The sequence below is a fragment of the Myotis myotis genome, unplaced genomic scaffold (genome assembly GCF_014108235.1).
Source record: "Myotis myotis isolate mMyoMyo1 unplaced genomic scaffold, mMyoMyo1.p scaffold_m19_p_16, whole genome shotgun sequence".
Taxonomy (NCBI): domain Eukaryota; kingdom Metazoa; phylum Chordata; class Mammalia; order Chiroptera; family Vespertilionidae; genus Myotis; species Myotis myotis.
The window spans coordinates 28,456,264-28,477,051 of record NW_023416320.1 but is presented as its reverse complement, the minus strand read 5'-3'; the positions used below and the strand labels follow the sequence as shown (position 1 = coordinate 28,477,051).

The following is a 20,788-nucleotide window of genomic DNA, read 5'->3' as shown; positions in this document are numbered from 1 at the left end:
TCCCCAGTGTGGGGCGTGCAGGAGGCAGCCAATCGATGATTCTCTCTCATCATTGATGTTTCTCTCTCTCTCTCCCTCTCCCTTCCTCTCTGAAATCAATTTTAAAAAAAGAAAAAGACTCTACAGGCAGTAAGTTCCATAGCCAGAACTCAACTGCAGATATTTAACTCCAAATGCAATGTTATCTGCGGGTATATCAGGTCATGCTTTACTTCTATGCATTAGGCGGGACTTTTTGGTTCAGGTTCTGGCACTGGAACCTTTATTTTCACGTGACTGATCTTTTATTCTTTTTTTTTTTAATATTTTGTATTTTTTTTAATATATTTTATTGATTTTTTACAGAGAGGAAGGGAGAGAGATAGAGAGTTAGAAACATCGATGAGCGAGAAACATCGATCAGCTGCCTCCTGCACATCTCCTACTGGGGATATGCCCGCAACCCAGGTACATGCCCTTGACCGGAATCGAACCTGGGACCTTTCAGTCCACAGGCCGATGCTCTATCCACTGAGCCAACCCGGTTTCGGCTGATCTTTTATTCTTGAGTGCCCACTGCAATCCACAGCCAGCGCCCAGCAGCCATTGGCCCACTCTCTTGGTTTTTTCTCTTGTCATTTTCTATCAGTTCCTCTCTCTTCCCTTTGCCTAAACTTTTGCAACTTGCCCCATTTCCCTCATCCTACCAATACTGAAGGACGATGCTCTGAAGTGACCCTTACTTTCTTTTAGTTTCTTTGAGAGGACTATGACAACGGGTGGCGGAATCTGAGTTGGTCCCAAACCCATTTATTTGTGGTCTGTAACCAGAGTGATAAAAGAAAAAAAACTGGGTCCAGAGACCTAGGTCCCTTTCGTAAACTGGGGAACGTTTTTACAGGCAAGTGGATTTTTAAACGTAACTGAAGAGTTTTCCTAGAAGCAAGTCAGTATCCTGAAACAGACTGCATTTTGTTGTGCAATAGCTCCATCCAGTTGTCAGAGGAAGAGCCCAGCCGCCCTGGGAGAAAGCCAACCAGCTCCCAGGCAGCCTGGCTGCAGACCTCACACTGACCACTCCACCGTCTCGAGGCTGCCGGGCGCTGTCTGACACAGCCTGATGACAGCAGAAGTCATTCACAATGTTGGAACCTGTGAACGAAACGTATTATTGTGTTTGTAACTGAAAAGCAAAACGAGTCCACCGGTCTTGGTGTCCTTATCGGAACAAAGAACATTTGGCACGTAAGCGACATCTCTCTTCCGCAAAATTAAAACAGAAGGTGAAAAATGAAAAGAATGTGCAGGTGACTTCATTTGCCGAATTTTACCACCTCCAATTTCGTACCCAGCTATGCCACAGGAGAACCAAAGGGGAACGAAGAAGAAGTGAGGTGAATTCTCACTGGGGATACTGGAAAGGCTTCAGAGAGATTACATGTGAACTGAGCCTGAAAAGAGATGTCAGATTTGAACTGCAACACTTGAGGGACAGCTATGCCGGTTGAGAAGATAGGGTGTGCTCAGGGAATGGTGAGTGTGGCAGGAAGTCACTGTGATTAGAACGAACACAGTCAGATATCTTCATGTCCGTCTCCCTCACTGAAATTGAAGGTCCTTGAGGACAGAGCCTGGGTCTTGTATCCAAAACCAAACCCCTCCCCAACTTCCTCAAGCCTGCTCCCTTTGTAAATGTCCCCAGATCTTAAAGGGCCCTGTACCCCAAGGGAAGGAATTTGGATGTTATTCTTTGGTAGTGAGCAGGTCTAGAGAATGTAAGGAGGGAAATTGCTGTATTTGCATTTTAGAAAGAGTCACCTGGCGGCAGTATGAAGAACTGGAGTGGGGCAAGAATTTATGGGGAAAACACTTTCTTCAATTGCAGTGATCTGGGATCATTGTAGTAACTTCTCTGCCTCAATGCCTCCAGAATAATCCTTCTAAATTGGATTTGACCCTCTCCATCTCAAAACCCTTCAAAGCTTTCCTTTGTGTTTAGAATAAAGCTTAAAGTCCCTTCATAATGTGGACCTATTCTACCTGTTCAGATTTTCTTTCTCCTGAGACCTCCCTTCCTATTCTCTGGTTTTAGTCAGGAAAGACTAGTCCTCAAATGCACCTCCTGTATGTGCCCCTTTGGGTTAATTAAGGCTATTTATCCACTTAGCAGTTTGCTCTTGGTCTTAACTGTGGTGCTCCTTTCATTCTTGCATGCAGGGCAGGGGAAGTTCTTTAAGAGCCAGATGGCGACTTATTCATCCATGCTCCTCCACACCAGTTAGCCTAGCACTTGGCAAATATTTGTTGAGCAGAATTGAACTGTAATCGCAGGACTTGTATTTGGATTTATTTAACATGTTTTAAGCAGCAGAAACCAGAAACAAAAAGATTGGTCCATTTAATTACATTAAAAAGGTAAAACACTGCACAGAAATAAAAGTTAAAAGACAAAGCAAAATATAAAAAATATATCCGACAAAGAGGTAATTCTCTTAATATTCGGAGAGTTCCCAAAATTATTCATACCAACAGTCTTTTAAAAATGAGCAAAGGAAATAAAAACACTCATTCCTTTTCTCACTCATCAATTGTAAGGATGAAAGAGTTTTAAAGTATCCCAGTGGACCTGAGGGTGTGAAAAGATACACCTATAGGCTTTGTTGATGGGAGTAAAAGTTTGTGTGCTCCAAATGGAGGAGTGGGGGGTGATTTTTCAATATCTACAAATTTTCAGATGCTGTAACCTTGAACCTAAAAACTGCACTCTTAGAAATTAATAATATAGATAAAAACAGGGACAAAGAGTGTACATAAAGATGCTTATAGCAATTTTGTTTCTAATAGCAAACCCATTAGGGGGAGACTGTATTCAATGATGGAATGTCTAAGCAGTGGAGAACTGTAGCCACTGAAAGAATGCAATCAATCTATAATCATTGACGGAGAATTATTCCAAACTGTATCACAAAGTGAAAAAAAGCAAGGTACCTCCTGATCATGCACTATGGTGGTCCTTTTGTGCAAAACCAGCAAATACATATATAGGTATGTTTGCATACCAGTATGCATGGAAAATTTTGAAAACTCAACATTGGCTGTTTCTGGGAAGACTTGTTTACATTGTAGAGCCTTTTGCATTGTTTGAACCTGCGTGGTTCTCAATTTGTCCAATTTTAAAAGCCATCCCTCCTAAAACACATACACATTTGTTGAACATTTCTTTCACAGTAAAAGCATACCTGGGTTATGGATATAACCATGAATACTATTGTTTATATCCTCCAGCTTTCAAATTCTCCGAAGGATTGCTGTTACACACTGCACAGTGTGCCACACTCCCCATGGCTTGGAGAATCTGAGATGCTTTCTACAACAGCGAGATGCATGTGAACATGGTAAGATGCCTTCTACCTATATTTTTAGTTGATAGTTAATATCAAAGGCTTGCCTAACCCCAACATTTTTCACGGCACTCACTAACATCCTAACACAATTAATTTATCAGGTTAATTAGCTTCTCATCTCCCAAAGTAGAATCTTGAAGCGAGAAATACAATCGTGGCAAATTTAACAGTGCTGACAAGGGAAACCCCTGGGACTCTCCCCCTCCAAAGTGATGAAATGAGATCTTGAACAACCTGGTTACAAGCCGTGTATACTGAAGCTATCAGGGTATGTGTAAAGATGCAAAGAAGGAAGTAGGGGATTACTGTAGACTACTTTAAAATTTAACAGCTTTGTGGAGCCATATTATGATTAGATGGTAAAGGTTTGCTGATCAAAAACACCCAAATAATTAGTTTGTTATTAAAAGCACTTTATAGGAAACCTATTTATAGTAACCAAGCATCAAAGAGCTTTGCGTTGCCACAAAGCTACAGTAATCAAGACAGTGTGGTGCCAGCATAAGGATAGGCATATCTATCAATGGAATAGAACTGAAAGCCCAGAAATAAACTCTCACAAATACAAGCCATTGATTTCCAACAAGAGTGACAAGACAATTCAATAGGGGGAAGCAGTCTTCTCCACAAAAGGTGCTGGGACAACTGGATAGCCAGATACAAAGGAATGAAGCTGGACTTCTACTTCATACCATATACAAAAATTAATTCAAAATGGGTCAAAGACCCAAATATAAGAGCTTAGAACCACAAAACTCTTAGAAGAAAATATGTGTGTAAACCTTTGTAACCTTGAACTGGGCAATGCTTTCTTAGATGTGACACCAAAAGCAAAAGGAAAAAACAAATGGGACTTTATCAAAATTAAAAGCCTCTGGCCTGGCAGGTGTGCTCAGTAGTTGAGCATCGACCTATGCGCCAGGAGGTCTCTGGTTCAGGGCACATGCGGGGGTTGCAGGCTCAATCCCCAGCAGGGTGCATGCAGGAGGCAGCCAATCAGTGTTGGTGTTTCTCTCTCATCAATGTTTCTCTCCCTCTCCTTTCCTCTCTTTAAAAATAATAATAAAAAAACATATCTTTTAAATATGAAAAGCCTGTCCCTAGCTGGTTTGGCTCAGGGGATAGAGAGCAGAGTGAAGGGTCCCAGGTTCAATTCCGGTCAAGGGCACATGCCCAGGTTGCATGCTCAATCCCCAGCAGGAGGCAGGTGATCAATGATTCTCTCTCATCATTGATGTTTCTATCTCTCTCTTCCTCTTCCTTCCTCTCTGAAATCAATAAAAATATATTTAAAAAAATTAAAAGCATGTGTGTTTCAAAGGACACTATAAAGTGAAGATACAACCCAAAGAATTGGAGAGAAAAAACCCCTGCAAACCATGTATCTGATGAGACTTGTATCTAGTATACATAGGACTCAATAATGAAGATACACAATCCAATTTAAAAATGGACAAAGGATCTGAATGAACATTTCTCCAGAGAATATGTACAAGTGGCCAATATGCACATGAAAAGATGTTCAACCTCATTCGACTCCAGGGAAATGCAAATCTACAACCACAATGAGATGCCAGTTCACACGCACTAGAATGGTTGTAATCAAAGACAGATAATAAGTGCTAATGAAGATGTGTAGAGATTGAAACTCTCATAAACTGTACAATGATGCTGCCACTTTGGAAAATACTTGGTCAGTTCCTCAAAAGGTTAAATGTGGTTACCTTTACAACCCAGCAATTCAACTCCCAGGCATATATCCAAAAAGAAATGAATGTCCACACAAAAAGGTGTACACAAATGTTCAGGAAACGGCATGACCCATATTTAGCCAAACAGTGGAAACAACTCAAATATCCATCCACTGATGAATCAATAAATAAAATGTGGTATATCCATGCAATGGAACGTTACTTAGTAATAAAAAAGAATAAAGTACTGATGCAGGCAACATGAATGAACCTTGATAAGAGGCTAAGTGAAAGAGGCCAATCACAAAAGACCACATATTGTATGATCCCACTTATATTTAAGTGTGCAGAGAAAGAAAGTAGGTAAGTAATTGCCTATGTTTTGGGGAAGAAATGTGGTGTTAGAGGGGAAATGAAGAATGTGTACTAATGGGTACAGGATTTCCTTCTGGGGTGATAACTGTGTTCTAAAACCGTTGTGGTGAAGGCTGCACAACATTGTCAATATATTAAAAACCACTGTATTATACACTTTAAGTAGGTGACTTACATATGAATTGTATCTGAATGCAGTTGCTATTTTTAAAAAGAGCTATGCCAGGACATATAGCTACAGGATGAGTGTCAATATTGGTATGTACATTGAAAGAGGTGACATTAAATTCCAAATCCTTAAACAAGCATGCTTAAAAGTACTGAAATGCTTCTCACTCAAGTATTTATTAATTTCTTGTCAAGTCTTATTTTAATCCATCACTTTGAGAGTCATCAATACAAATCAAAGAATTGCTGAGACAATCCAGAATTTCAAATACAACTTTACTCAAAATGAAATCACATTGTACTCAAATAGAATCACATGTACCAGTGACGATCCTCTATGGCTTAAAAACAGCCGAGCTGAATTTGGGACAAAGACCAATCAGATGGATAGTTTTTGTCAGCAGCCATTAAAATTATACTCTTTGGTGATCATGGGCCACCTGAAGAAAAGGGACACAAACTGTTTTTGTTGGTTTTCCATTATTAAATGTCTTTTATAAAACTACTCTATAAATGAAGCAAACTGGATTTTTAAAAGTGGAGGGTATGAGAGCTACTATGCAATCCACTCGTCACTATACTGAATATTTTTTTAAAATATTTGTTGTTGAAAGTATTACAGATGTCCCTTTTTTGTCCTCCATTGACCACCTCCATCCAGCTCCTGACCCTCCCAGGCTTTCACCACACTATTATCTGTGTCCATGGGTTATACATATATGCATGTAAGTTCTTTGGTTAATCTCTCCCTCCTTCACCCCGCTTCCCTCTGAGATTCATCAGTCTGTTGCATGCTTCTATGTCTCTGGATCTATTTTGTTCATCAGTTTATTCTGTTCATTAGATTCCACACATAAGTGAGATCATGTGATACTTGTCTTTCTCTAATAGGCTTATGAATTGTTTTCATATCATAAAGTGAAGTTGAGCTCTAGTTTCATCCCAGTGTTGTGTTCACCTGATGAACCCCATACCCTTCCCTGCCCACTGCATCCTGAAAATAAAAATCCCACTTCTAAGAGAATCACGTTTCTGCCCCCACTACCATAGTTCAAGAATACCATGCCTTCAGAAGGTTGTCCAATATTTATGGATTTTAGTCACAGAGTCCTTTAACCATACCTTTCCTTAAAACAAGCAAGCCAGTTCTTTTGCATGCCATTTACTTAAGGCAACCTTCCTGCAGCCCTGCTTCCTGCCTAGCGAATGCACTGACCTAATTTAAACCAAGATAAGTGAGTGAAGTAAGGATAGAGATCTTAGTAATGAGCCTCGGATTTGAGGCCACGCACAGTCACCTCTGCCATTACTCCTCTACCGGCCTTAGACTCAGGTGGGACAGTGGACAGACAACTCTGAATTTGTCTCGAGCCTTCCTTCTAGCATGTTGTTGCTCACATGAAATACTGCCTTCTTTTCACCCCATTAAGTCTTTACTTCCTCATTAAGTCTTTACTTTCTCATACTTTACTTTTCTTTCGAGACCCAGAGGAAAAGCCCAGCTCCTCGTGTAGCCTTTCCTAACACCCCCGTAACTCCAGGAAGTACTGTGAGCTCTGACACACAAGCTCGACAGTGGCACACTATCATCATGGCACTGAGAGCAAACACAAAGGACACATGGCTCACTCAAGTTTGTCTCCCCTTAAGGAATGTAAGATCTGTCTGGGTAAGGTTTGTACGGTCTTAAAAGATTACAGTCATCATTTATTAAAAATATTTATCTCCTTTGGAGTTAAATCATTTTAATGCAAACATTCAATAGGGCATCTTTCCCATGGCTCCCAAGATTTCATTTCTTTCTGCTGCTGTTGGCATAGGTGGCTTCACTCCATTCTGTCTTCTCTGCACCATGACAGAATTCTGCATATAGGAAAAAAGAAAAAAAGAAGAAACCAAATTTAGTGATGTATTAACTGCTAATTATTTTCCAGCAATTTTCTATTGCTTCCCCAAAAAGGAAATTAAAAAAAAAATAATAAGTTATAAAGAAAACCCAAAAAACTAATTGTAAGAGTTCAGATTAAGTTTCAAACTATTAAGAATTAAGTAGAGGTGACTATTCCCACAGGACTATGTTAACGGTAACTGGGATGGGGACATGCTGTTTAACTACAAGAGCACAAGAGTACAGTCCTTCAATGAAACCATCAGTTAATTTAGCAGAGAGAAATGAAGCAGCTGGACCTAGTGCTCAGAGAAACAGAAATTGCATACCAACGTCTCCAGAAAAATTGGACCATTTAAACTATCCTGGGTGGCAGTGGGAGAGCAGGAGGCAGAAATGGAAGCCTAATATGTGTTATGACAAGACAAATTATCCATTCTGTTCATCTCCAAGAGAAATAAAATTATAACAAGGTTATTGTTTTAGGGCTGCAGATACTTACACACCTAGGAAGACCCACCTATATTAGAACTGCATCCTTGTACCTTGGAGTAGGATGAGGCAACTAAGAACTCTCAAGGATTATTTAAGCTAAAATAACACACTGAGGACAAAGTGGAAAGGTGAAGTTTCCCTGCAGCCATCCCAAAGGAAGGATTGTGGGTACTGATTAATTTCAGGCTTCAGATTCAAGCCTAAGAGATGAGTTAGACCACCTCATCTAACCTCGCTAGACTTACCCAGAACTTTCGGCAGTTTTTGTACTTCAAGAAGTAATTGGAACACATTTCCCTGTCATAGTTATTTTCATCCATACATCTGGTAGAAGCATCAGATTCCTTAAATATGTAAGACAGGCATCATTTAAGAGGTGGAATAGGATCTAAAAAAACCCAAAAAACTTCTGAAGATGCTTCCTCCACAAAGCAGCTAATAAGAAACAGTGTCTTTTTGTGTGTTGTAATGAACAAAAACTGAATTATTTTTCCAACTATCCCAAGCAGTCATTCTGCACAGGGCAGACATCTTCCTTTTTGTAGTCTGGGTCAATTTTTTTAATATCTAATCACGGGAATTTGAGCCAAAGCACTGACTGAGGTCATTTAACCCAGTAACCGTTTAACAGAGAAGCTGTGGCAGGTGCAACGTGTTCAAAATCACTGCAGCGCGGCTAGAGGCTGAATCGCCTCTTGACTCAGAGGGCAGCTCTCCTGCTTTTTCCAGTTCTGACTTTGACTTGAATGTTTGATGTTAATGCTAGTTTTGAGATCCTAAGTAAATTACTAATAACTGGTCTACATCAAGGCAACTTAAATTAACACCATTCATCTCAGTGTATTTTTGCTACCATTATGCAAGTAAATACACTATCATGTAAGCAATTTTAATAGATATCATTAAGATCACTTCAAAACTAAAGTGAGCAACACAGGGCTATGAGTTCAAAGGAGGGTAGCTGCCATTTGGGAATGAAATTCAAGCTATCTGAACTGGAAGTAGATTGGATAACAAACTTCAAAGAAAAAGGTATGATTCTGAGAGGTCACTACCTAAAGGAAAGCTTTAACTAAATGGGTAGGTAATTTGCTTCATGGATCTAAGAAATATATCCTATCTAAAGAGACTTAATAAAGCAATTGAAAACATAATATACAGAACAAATCTAAATTTCTATGCCAAATAATTAATGCATGTGTATACTTGGAAAATCCATATAGGATTAGGGAATATCATTTTCATAGCACTAGTCTGATGATTACATTATCCCAGGGTGACAAAACCAGAAGTAAGTATTGCTAGTCATACCAAATAAATGCCAACAAAGCTTATTGTTCATATACCTTTGTGAAAAACTTTAGAGTTTAATAGACTAATTCTATATCAGCCCCTTTCTCTCCGCCAGGTGGTCTCAAGGACATGATGAAATTATTGCTATTAAAACATAAATTTCAGTGACAATTTTAAAATATCATACTTGCCAACTTTCCATGTTTGGACTAAAAATTTTCCTCAGTGTTACATATGCCTGTTTAACATTATAGTGATGATTAAATGCTTGCATATTATATAAATATGGAAAACTTAAAGGAGATAAATCTTTGTTAGCTAAATTATGCATATCTAAAAATGCTCTAGTAAAATAAGGATACACTGGTTAGGAATATTTTTTTTTTGTACAGAAATAACTTTTAAAAAATGGCAGAAACAGAAACAGATTGCTAAATACAGAGAACAAACTTATGGTTGCCAAAAGGAGGGGGGTCGGGGTGGGTGAAAAAGGTGAAGGTACAAACTTCCCGTTATAAAATAAAAGACAGGGATGTAATGTATAGCACAGGGAATACAGTCAATAATAACTTATGGTGACAGATGGTTATATTTGACATATTGTGGTTATCACATCATAAGGTATATAAATGTTGAATAACTATGTTGTACACTTGAAACTAATATATGTCACTTATACTTTAATAAAAATAACTAAATTAATTAAAAAACAATAATTGACATAGTAGAAAAAGATTGAAGTGAATATTTACTGGATTTCTGAGTAGGAAATATAAAAGTTCTTTATTTTAAAAAATCCCATTAAAATTAAAAAGCAAATAGAGAAAAACATTTTTTTAAAAAGAACTGAAGAAAACAGATGCCCACAAAATCAGAAGAAGCCTGTTTTCCCAACTTAACACTCATGAAAATTAAAAGCAAACCACCTTACCAACAAGCAAGGATTTATGTCAGGATCTCTCAGTCTTCGTGCTACCATTGGCATCCTAACAGTCTTCTTACTGAAGGGAGGAAATGTTGGGGAAAAGAGTTATATAGTGGATGACATAAAACAAATCAATAAATCTCATTAGCCCCATAAGTGCTTGAAAATTACTTCTGGCATATTGATTATCTAATGAGCAACTTCCTACAGCCTATGTATTTTGAAAAAAAAAAGACTTGGATATGTTTTTCCTTTGCATTGCCATGGTGCCTCAGCACAAAGGCGATATTTAAATACATCTGTTGAAATTTGATTATAAAGTCCAAAAAGAAAGATAGTTCAGCTAGCATTCAATTTTAGTTTATTCTTATTTCTAAAGGTTAAGCAATTAATTATACTAACAAAATCCAAGAATACAGCACGCACTCTAACAGTTACTTCCCTATTATACATTGACTAGAGGCCCGATGCATGGAATTTGTCATGCAAGGGGCTCGGCCCTCGAAGCCTCGGCCAGTCCTCGAAGCCCCGGCTTCATCCGGAAGGTCGGCTTCATCCGGAAGGTCGTCCAGATGGTCATTCTGCAGTTCGGTCTAATTAGCATATTAGTTCTTTATTATATAAAGGATTAGCATACAAAATAAATGTGGAATAATTTAGTATAACCCAACTTCAACAAAAACATTTGTTAACTAAAGAACATGGATGCCTATTCTGTGGCCAGCACTGCAGTGCCAATATACCAAAAAAACAAAGTTATTGCTTAGTTGACTTTTAAAAAGTTTTTTTTAAAAAAGTTGAAACCTGTCTTCCAGCATTATCTTATATTTAATTGATACTTCTGGGTTGAACGAATCAGGGAATGCTACTGTCATTCATTAATCTTTCAACTCAAACCTTCCAGATACAGCCTGCAGAAGTCTTTATTGATTAAAAGTGATAACAGTTCCCTAAGAGCCAATTAGTTATTCCCAGCCAAATCATATACTCATATAATTGGCATGTCAACTATATCCCATGACAATTGCTTTCTATAAATGAATTCAACTGAAGTTGGTATGCCTATTATCTTCAAAGACATGTCATAGGAACTAAAAGAAAAAATTATAAAAACAATATTTCAAAGTGATTTTGTTTCAATATATTGTATACCATGGATGAACCACCTACAAATATTTTTTTTTCAAATATATTTTTATTGATTTCAGAGAGGACAGGAGATGGAGAGATAGGAACATCAATGATGAGACAGAATCCTTGATTGGCTGCCTCCTGCATGTCCACTACTGGGGATGGAGCCCACAACCCAGGCATGTGCCCCGACCAGGAATGGAACAGTATCCTCCTGGTTCATAGGTCAGTGCTCAACCACTGAGCCACACAGGATGGACTACAAATATTTTTAAATGCTCTGCACTAAGTTTAAAGAGCTGACTTAATTTATATTCCTGAAATCTGTTCTAGGAAAAGACAGCAAATAATGTAGTATGACCTACAAAATGCGACAGAATAAAAAACTAAGTCAGTATAACCAGACAGAGGTCAGAATTTTTGTATGAAATGGTTTCTACTTTCATTGCCCAAGATGGGACCATCAAAAAAATATATCATGTTAAAAAAAAAATACATTCAGGAAAAAAATCAAACCCCACAAGCTCCTGAAAAGTGGAGGTATTCTCAATCAAGAGTCACCTAGTTCGGTTTCTTCGATTATGGAACGATCAGGCTGTCCAGGCTAAAAGAGACCAACCTTTGCAAAGAAGGATGGAAAAAAGTTTAGTCATCCTGGGGTCCTTTAACTATTCGTACCCACGATGCAATCCTTTTTTTTTTTTTTTTAATGATTTTCATAGAACAGTACATGAATATAACTGGCTAACAAAAACATCTTGGCAAAAGGGCTATTCAAGATGTTGTTCGAATATATCTAGAAGTGTCTTTGTCTACTGAACACAATTCTTTTCCAGGCTTGACTTCCTAGAGGAAATGATGGTACTAAATGCACAGCCTTGCTGTTGACATCTATCCTATGGCGTGAGAACTCAGACCTCTGCTTAGCTGTTCACATTCCTCGGACATAATCTCAACAACGATCAGACGCAGACAAAAGTCAGGTTGCATGCCTTATGTGAAAGCGTCCTACTCTCCATTTTGTCATCATCATTAGGGGTTCTTTAGAAATAACACCTAGATGACATCACATGTACCCGAATTAAGTCTGCAGCATGAGTTTATTCCCATTTCCTTTCCTTTCCTCTCTGAATTCTAAACATACGTCCGTCTAAGTCTGGACTTCCGAATGGCACCTTCTTTGCATAAATCCCTCAGGTGTCAACTAGAAATGTCCATTTACAGTGAGGAGCGGGCTGAAGGGCAAGATCAAGTGTTCCGCTAGGGAGAGGCCTCGTCTACTTACTGTCTGCAGGTACCAGACAAAAGTTACCCAGCTCTACCTGCCAGAAAGAAAACCAAAGAGAAGGAAGGGCCTCATAAGCATATTTGAGGAACAACTCTAAAATCTCCCCTAAAGGGCGGCCTGCCTTCAAAAGTATTTGATTTCCTTCCCATCACATCCCCACTCTCCAAGTAGCTTTGAAAGGGACGGGGAAGGGCCCTGGCTGGTCAGAGCCAAGGCAGGCTCTGTGGTTCTGACAACGCGCGGATGCAACTCTCGGGGAGCTGGGAAATGTCCTGTGAGGACCTCAAGCCCGTCACCCACCGCTAGGTGCAGAGAGACAGGGTCAGGAAGTCAGGGTGGCATACCGGGGGGGAGGCGGGCAATCGAATGGAGAAGCCGGAGAGATGCAAGCCCGAGACCTCGCTGCCTTCCGCGATGCAGCCCGTCCGTCGAACCGTGGACGGCGGGCACAGGTGAACACACCTTGCTTCCACCTTCGACGGTGCCGAGGGGCAGGGGGCGAGGACAACGCAGGAAACTGGGTGTAGGTGCAGGCGATCACGCTTCAAAGGCTGGGAAGGAGGCTGGAGAAACAGCTGGGGTGGCCCGGGCACGGGTCACCTTCCTCGTCCCCGGCCCGAAGAGACCCGCATCGCGGGGAGGAGAAGCGAGGGGAAGGGGCCCGCGCCGCGGCGAGGCCTGGTGGAAGCAGCTTCGCGCGGAAGTGTGTTGGGGCCCCGTGGCGGCTCGGGTGCAGCACTCGATTCCCCCTTCCCTGCAGGCTCCACGGAAGGAGGGTGGCGGGATCACTCACCTCGAGGTGCCGCTCCGCCAGGGACCCGACAGTCTCCAGCTCCAAACACGTCAATAGCTCTCGCAGCTGGACCTTAAGTAGCGCGCACCCTAACCTGCTGCCCCCGCTCCCCGGCGGCCGCTGGTCCAATCGGCGCGCGCCGCCGCCAGACTGACAGCCGATCCTGGCCCTGCGCGGCGGGGGCGGGCGGGTCTCGCTCCGCCCCCAGCTGGCGGGAGGAGGGCCGAGGAGGGAGGGGTGGGCGGGGCCTCGCGCACCGCCCCGCCCTCCCCGCCCCTCCGCGCCCCCCGCCCCGCAGCCCGCCTCTTAACACTTCTGCTTGATCGGCGGCTCCACCCGCCAATAGACGGGCCCGTTCCTGGCGGCGCGGCGTCTAGTGGGCGGAGCGCACTCGGGGAGGGGCGGGCGCAGCGGCGGGCGGGGACCAGAGGCGGGGCGGCGAGAGGCGGGGGCGGGGGCCGAGCAGGCCGGAGGAGGCGGCGGTGGGCGCGACGTCGGCGGCGGCGGCGGCGGCGGCGGCAGCTGCAAGTTGGGCTGCAGGGGCAGCGCATACACTACAATGGCTGCTGGAAAGAGGCGTAAGGAAACAATTTCCAGGCCCGCCGCGTCCAGCCCGAAATATGAGAAAAAAATTATTAGAAATTCCGCGGGCGGTGTAAAGGCGGCGGACGGGCCGGAGGGAGGATGTTAAAGCCCCGCGGTGAGTTCTCCCGGGGTCCGGGGCGGCGGAGAGGCGTTTAGCGGGAGAAATATCAGGGTTATTTAAATTATGGGACTAGCCGAGGGGGCAGAGGAACAGCGGCGGCGGCCGGAGGAGGAAAAGTTTGTGCTACTCTCAGCCCCTGCTCAGGACCCCAGAGAGAAAAATAATAATAAAAAATAAAATAAAATAATTAATGGAGGGTGTGAGGTCTCCCGAAGTGGCTTCTGACAGGGCAGGGGGCAATGCGGCTGGAGACCCAAAGGTGAGGTCGGTGGGAAAAAAAAAAAAAAGAAAAAAAAAACCTTTATTCAGGGTCTGGAAAGTTTGAAAAGTTTTCCTCCTCCTCCTCCTCCTCCTCCTCTCTGGTGCTGTGAATATTGTGACAGCGGCAGCGGCAGCAGCGAGAGCGGAAGACATTAGAGACCCGAAAAATAAGGGAAAAATTAATATAAATTCAGTTTTAAGAGTAAACTCTCCGCATTTTCCACCAAAACATCCCGGGGGAAGGTCGCTTCCCAAAGGGCCTGGCGGAAACCCGCGGTCGGCAATATTTGGGGGGCACTTTGAGTGACTTGGGGTAACTTTGCCCCTTTTTTTCAAAAGAGGTTTTTCTTTTTTGGCGAAATGAATTTGTTTTTGCCCTTTCCTCAGGTGGGCGAGCCGGGGTCCGGCCGCGGGGTCTTCGGGGAGGTGTGAGCCCCGGCTGGGTGGCTGCGAGGGGGGGTAGGGGGAGGGGGTGCTAAATGAAAGCAGGAGATCTGCACAGAGCAGGGACAGCTTGTTGTCAGTATCATAAACAACCAAAATGGAGGGAGAACTCAGGCATATAACCAAATAAAAATTTTTAAAAAATCGCAAAAAATCCCTAAAAGTCCGGGATGCTCCCCCTTTTCTCGCTAAAGGTAAAAGCACGAACCGCCTTTCCCCTGAAGTCCATTTTGACTTCGCAGGGACCAAGGAGTTAATATTTATTTATTTTTTTAAAACTTTCGAAGGGCAAAAGCCTTTTATAACTCAACCGACAATGAGAAAACGTGAAAATCCGATGCAAGAGAAGGAGGGGGAGGGAGGGGGGGGAGGTGGTAGTGCAGAAACTGCTAAACTTATTGGTAATGGGGGCTGATCTGAGATAAGATAAACACTCTATTTGCAATTTTATAACTCTCTTTTCGTGATCTTTGCTGTTTTTTTTGGGGGGGGGTTGGTGGGGGGAAAAAAAGTGATGCCATTTTTTCTTAATAGAGTTAATATGTGTGATTGGGAGAATAAACCTTTCCGGCTTTAGATGGCATTTTCGTCGCATTTTCTGCTTCAGGTTTTGTTCGTGGCTCCCTCCTTTATTTAAACTAAGCTCTCTAGAGGAGGGGTAGAGAGGTGATTGAGAGGCTGGAGTGCGAGGCTGGAGCACCTTTTGGAGAGGGGTGGGGAGTTGCCTGGCTTCTCCCTCCCTGACACGTTTGCTTTCACCTGTTCATCCTCAGCAGAGTGTGAAGCTGGGTGTTTTCTGGTTTTATGTATATACAGGCATGGTGCCTCTTGCATCACATTGAAGTTAATGGGAAAGTGCTGCTGATGTTGGTTCCACGTGGGATATGGGACAGAGCAGGGCATTTTAAAGGGACAGCTTCTCTTTTCCTATGGTTTTCATCACCTCCACAGAGTCCCTGTCTGAGGACCAGGAGCAGAGGTGCTGGGGAGGGTGTGTGGGGATGGACGAGCCTTCTTTCCATGACTCAAGTGCGCCCACCTTTAGGAGGGATGGAGGGCTAGGAGGGGTAGACAAGCTCCACAGAAGATGGATACTGTGGAGATTAGCTTGTCTCCAAATTGTTCTTTTGTGTCACAACCCCCCACCCCCCACCCCCACCCAGGAACTTTTCATGTTCCTTTGCTTTGCTTTGGAAGCTGATTTTGGAAGGAATTGTGGAAAAATGGAAATAGTTTAAGGTGTGTGGTGTAATGGTATAGCATTATTGAACAGTTATGAATTCTGTGCAGTGAGATCAAAGAGCTGTGTATGCCCATAATGTGATTTTACAGCCATTTTGTAAAAAGCTGTAAAATACCTAATATTCAGTTTGGCTTAAGGTACAGTGAGGACTTCTGGTTGAAAACTGTAGACAGAGTGATGGAGATTCTTTAACACTGTAAGCACTTTAAGGGGGGAGGGGGAACAACACCATGGAAAAGTTTACGTATACCCATTTTTAAAGCCCATCCTATACATGTGCTGTAATTCTGTGCCTTTGAAATTACAAGGTTTTTAAATCCTGAGACCTATCAGTTTGCATCTTAAGTTAATTTACTTGTGTTACTTAACAAAATGTTTACTGAGCACAAACTAATGTCACCTCTAATGGTGTCAATTTCTACAATACTTTCAAAATCCTAAATATGTAAATTGTTAGCTGTACGCTATTTGGGATTAAGGTTAATCTTGAATAAAAATTACTTGTGTTCCGTTTTTCCACAGGTATATGGAGTTTCTAGAATAAATACCTTATTTTCCTTTGTTTTTATGATTTATAAAAATAGGTTTAAAAATACAGCTAGATTTTTATGCTGCTTATTCAGAATATTTTTTCTTGCCATACTATCCAAACAAATTACTATTTTGGAGTCCACTGTATGTTAACTTGTGTTCACAACTGAGCTCTTATCTGCACCTTTCTGTAAATACCTCCATAACAGCATTACATCGGTGTAGTGTTTGAGTACATCATCTTGTGGTTTCTGATTTTGGAAGCAGTTACAACTTTATAAGAAGTCATTAAAAATTAATCCCACAAACTGCTGTTAAATCAAACTGATTGGAAAGTGATTAAGCTATCAATACAGAAGAGAAACTTTGTTCCTCCCCAAAATAGTCTTCTATCCAGAGATTTTAGAATGCTATTAATACTTATAAAACCTTTGAAGTTTATCTTACATTTTTATTGTCTTTTGACTCAAGACAGTTACATTGACTATAAGTAGTCGGAATTAGGCTATGTCTTTAAAATAAATGACTCTTTTAGATAAATTCAATTTCTGTAAAAGTGAAGGAAAAGGGTATTTCTTCCACTTATTCTAGAGCATTGAGTTAATCAGGTTGTTTGGACACTTCAAGTTCTGGTTATTGTTAACCTAAATAAAAGTGTGGGTATTGTGGGGGGTGGGGGGGATTCTCCCAGAAAGGGAGATATAAAACTTTCTTCAGGTTTGGTTTGACATAACTAGTTACTTGTCTGAATTAGAAAATGAACTCTCAGTGTACAAGTATAAAATCTGTAATTCCTTAGGGAGTCTTTAGACAGGGCACAGCACAATATCTAATTTGAATTGGTTGTACTGAGCTTTTTTAATGCCTTAGAAATACTATCTGTTGAACATCCTTTTTCTGAAGCTACAATTAAATTATACCAATTTACAGGAACAATCTAAGGATATTATATGCTCAAAATCTGTATATCAGTTCGAAAAACCTCATAGATTGAGATTCTTATTTGAAATTTATATGCCTAATTTTGCTATTTGTTATAAGGAATTTAGTTGCTTTGGAAAATGATTTATAAATGTGAACTAATACTGATAAATTTCTGTATCTGTATATTAATTATAACCAAAATATTTTAATCAGACATAGCTAAACAAGTGAATTTGCTTTTATCAATATAGTTTAAAAATTTAAGGATGCCTGTGGTTTAATATTATACAAAGGTGGGTGGGGGGTTTCTTTATTTTTAACAGAATCCTGGTTGTTATTGTATACATTTTGTTTTGGTATTCTGAAAATTTTCTTCCTCGGGATTAAATTGTTATTTGGCAAATTAAATGTAATGTGCCTATCTTTGAGATTGGAAAAGCCAGATAACTGAAACATAACTATAACTATCTTTGAAGTTTTGTTTCAATAATCATTTGCCTATCAAACTGTGTAATCAAAATATTGGCTCCTTCTAGGAATTTATTAATCTTTTTATTTACAATAATGTTCTTTGAAAATTAAGATATATGAAAAACTACCTGTTACACATACACATATACATACTCAAGAAAAAAGAAAAAAGAAATTTTACCGAATAACTTTACTTCCACTGCCTGAAATACTTGTTCTTTTTTATATTTCCGTATGTGTATGAAATAAATGTTTTCTCTTTATATTGATAATATCTTAGATCCTTTAGTTAAGTTATTTGAATAAGGGAAGAGTTTCAAAAGAAGGAAAGAACAGCTGAATCTATTCAACAAACTCCAAGATAGTGAATATGTTCAAGGTAAAAGGGCTATATATTGTCCCTTGAGCCATTTTCAAGTGTCCTAAGAACCTGACAAGCACCTTTTCTGAAACATCGAATACATTGAAAATATATCAGACGTAGCAAAAAAACTCAAAAGTGGACCTTTAATTTCTTTAATTTTAAGAGAAATTAATGTAGACAGCACATTTAACCAATTAGTAAGTGTTTAGGTAGTCTTGGGAAAGTATTTACAAATAAGTTAAATGTGAGGGCAGGGTACATTGGATTGATGAACTGTAAAGTTAACTATGATTTTAGAGTTCATGCATGGGAATTCTTTTCCATTTTACAGTAAGACCACTTTGTAGGTAACTAATTTTTACTTTTTGTATTTATTTCATTGCCTCATTTTTTTGAAATGCCTGAACCTGACATCTATTGTGTTACTACTTTTCATTGATAACAGGACAGTTTTTATAACTCATTAACAAATTTAATTTTTAAATATAATTTGTGAAATTAAATGGAAAATTTTTAGATCAGATTTTATAAAATGTATAGTTATTAACATCTGAAGTTATAAGAAATATATATGAATGAAAGCCCAAGTAGAATTTCTGCAGAGATATAATTTGATTTGTACTTTTGAATTGCTTGGCCTGCTGCCCAGAGGTTTACATTCTACTCAATGTGTACACCTGTCCCTGCCACCTCTTTCCAGGGTGGTATTGACAAGGCTATGGTGATGTGGAACTACCAAGGGGTTTTGGTATTTCTGTTATCTGATTTTGAGTTTGTTGTTATTAAGATGCGCAGGTTTTTGCTCTCTTTTATTAATACTTATAAGAAAACACACACACACAAAAACATTTTTATAAAACAGAAATAATATCTCATTTTTAAAAAGTGAAGTGATGAAAATTGCTAGTATTTAAAAGTCCCCGGATGTCTTATAAACAGAGTTACTGCAGGATCATGATATTCAACTAACCACAGTGTATGTTGGGAATTTGAGATGACTACCTAAGAAATATATGTGTGTAAGTAGAATGAGTGAACTTAGGCAATTATGTCCTAGGGTTAATAGGATAAGCAATTTGCTTGAAATGTTTCCTTGCATTTTTTAGTAAAAGCTATTTCTAAAAACATAGAAAACCTAGAAATGTGAAGATCTTGTGAGACAGCAGAATATTCTTTTTTGATGCCTTTTAAGAGTAAGACTTTTATGTAATAAAAATGTATATAAGAGCTTAAGTGTAAGCTAACATGCCCAAAATTGATGGGAAAGAACCAAGTGGATGAGAATTTCAGAATCAAATAATAATCATGTTAAATTTGAAATTTGACTTACTTGGATAAAGAATAACTAACTAAAAAGCAAAAATAATAAATTTACCCCCTCCCAAATATGAGTGATAATTGGGGAAACTGTAAGATAGTATTTTGATACAAATTGCTCATTTTATGATAATCTTTAAAAAAATCGATTCCCCCAAAGTTTTTCTTTTATATCTTCTTACATTTGAATTAAACTAAATTAAATTCCAAGAATAATTTGTAGTGATTATTTGGAATTATTAATTTTTAAATAAGGAAACATCATTTTCTGCTATTTTTAAAAAGATTTTGAAAATTATTTTACATGTGTACATAAGTGAAATTTTCTGAAAAAAATATTAGAAACTGCTGAAAATTGTTTTCTTCATTCTTCATCAGAAAGCTTAAAAATTTTTGCTAAGTTAATAAAATAAATTTTAAAATCTTAATCTAAAAGCAGTATACTTTATGGACTTTTTTAGGGCAAATTAAAATAATTTCTTTCAGATTTAACATGTAAAAAGCTTTTCACAAGGTAAAGATAAAAACATTCACCAATAAAGTTCTTAATTTCTGGAATGTTTTTAGGTATATCTGGACAATAAAAGAAATTTTCCTTCCCATTTACTAATTAGCAATTGATTTTTTGAAAGGGAATCTAGTCCTATTATGCCATTATATTGTAGAGTAGAAGTTTCTTTTAATATTAGAAAATATTTTGAGAATAGAGGAGGCAGTTTTTTTAAAGGGAGACTGAATCCTCTACAAATTGTGAATGATTTGCCATTGCAGTCTGAATTCATTCTTTGAGAGTCAGACATTCATTTTAGACTCTCAATTATTAAATATTAGAATTATTATCTCAAACCAATGTTGGGATTGCACATGTGCATTTTGATTATTTATGATATTTTATCTTTCCATTTCTGAGAATGGGTATATTCTCAGGTTAAATACTACAACTGAAGGGCTGCCATTTGACTTTTTAAAAAATTATATATTTTTAATCAATAGTTAAACATTAGAGCCTTTACTTTTGAGATCTATTTTCTTAAGCAAGAAATTAGTTAGGGAATGAGGAACTTAATCCCTCTGGCTAAAAGGCAAAATTAGAAAAT

At 39.4% G+C, this 20,788-nt stretch overlaps 2 protein-coding genes across 12 annotated transcripts in view; one reads left to right on the top strand and one right to left on the bottom strand.

Moving 5' to 3' along the window:
- Positions 1-5,800: 5,800 nt before the first annotated feature.
- On the bottom strand, positions 5,801-13,612 carry CHCHD7 (coiled-coil-helix-coiled-coil-helix domain containing 7). 5 transcript variants are annotated; one of them, XM_036338273.1, is made up of 4 exons: positions 12,982-13,612; positions 10,225-10,294; positions 8,246-8,388; positions 5,801-7,480 (listed from the first exon to the last, which is right to left on the bottom strand). In XM_036338273.1, the coding sequence occupies exons 2-3, from the start codon at positions 10,276-10,278 to the stop codon at positions 8,272-8,274; spliced, it is 171 nt and encodes a 56-aa protein (XP_036194166.1). In that variant the 5' UTR covers positions 10,279-10,294; positions 12,982-13,612; the 3' UTR covers positions 5,801-7,480; positions 8,246-8,271. The 5 variants fall into 5 exon arrangements, with proteins under 5 accessions (XP_036194166.1, XP_036194167.1, XP_036194163.1 ...); XM_036338274.1 differs by having other exon boundaries at positions 13,431-13,611; XM_036338270.1 differs by having other exon boundaries at positions 7,297-7,480; positions 8,246-8,344; positions 13,431-13,588.
- A 301-nt stretch (positions 13,613-13,913) lies between these two features.
- PLAG1 (PLAG1 zinc finger) overlaps positions 13,914-20,788 on the top strand; it is a 44,745-nt gene continuing 37,870 nt past the window's right edge. For all 7 annotated transcript variants that reach the window (XM_036338268.1, XM_036338263.1, XM_036338267.1 and 4 more), the window contains exon 1: positions 13,914-14,130. The gene's annotated coding sequence lies outside the window, so the exon portion shown is untranslated. The remainder of the gene's footprint in view (positions 14,131-20,788) is intronic.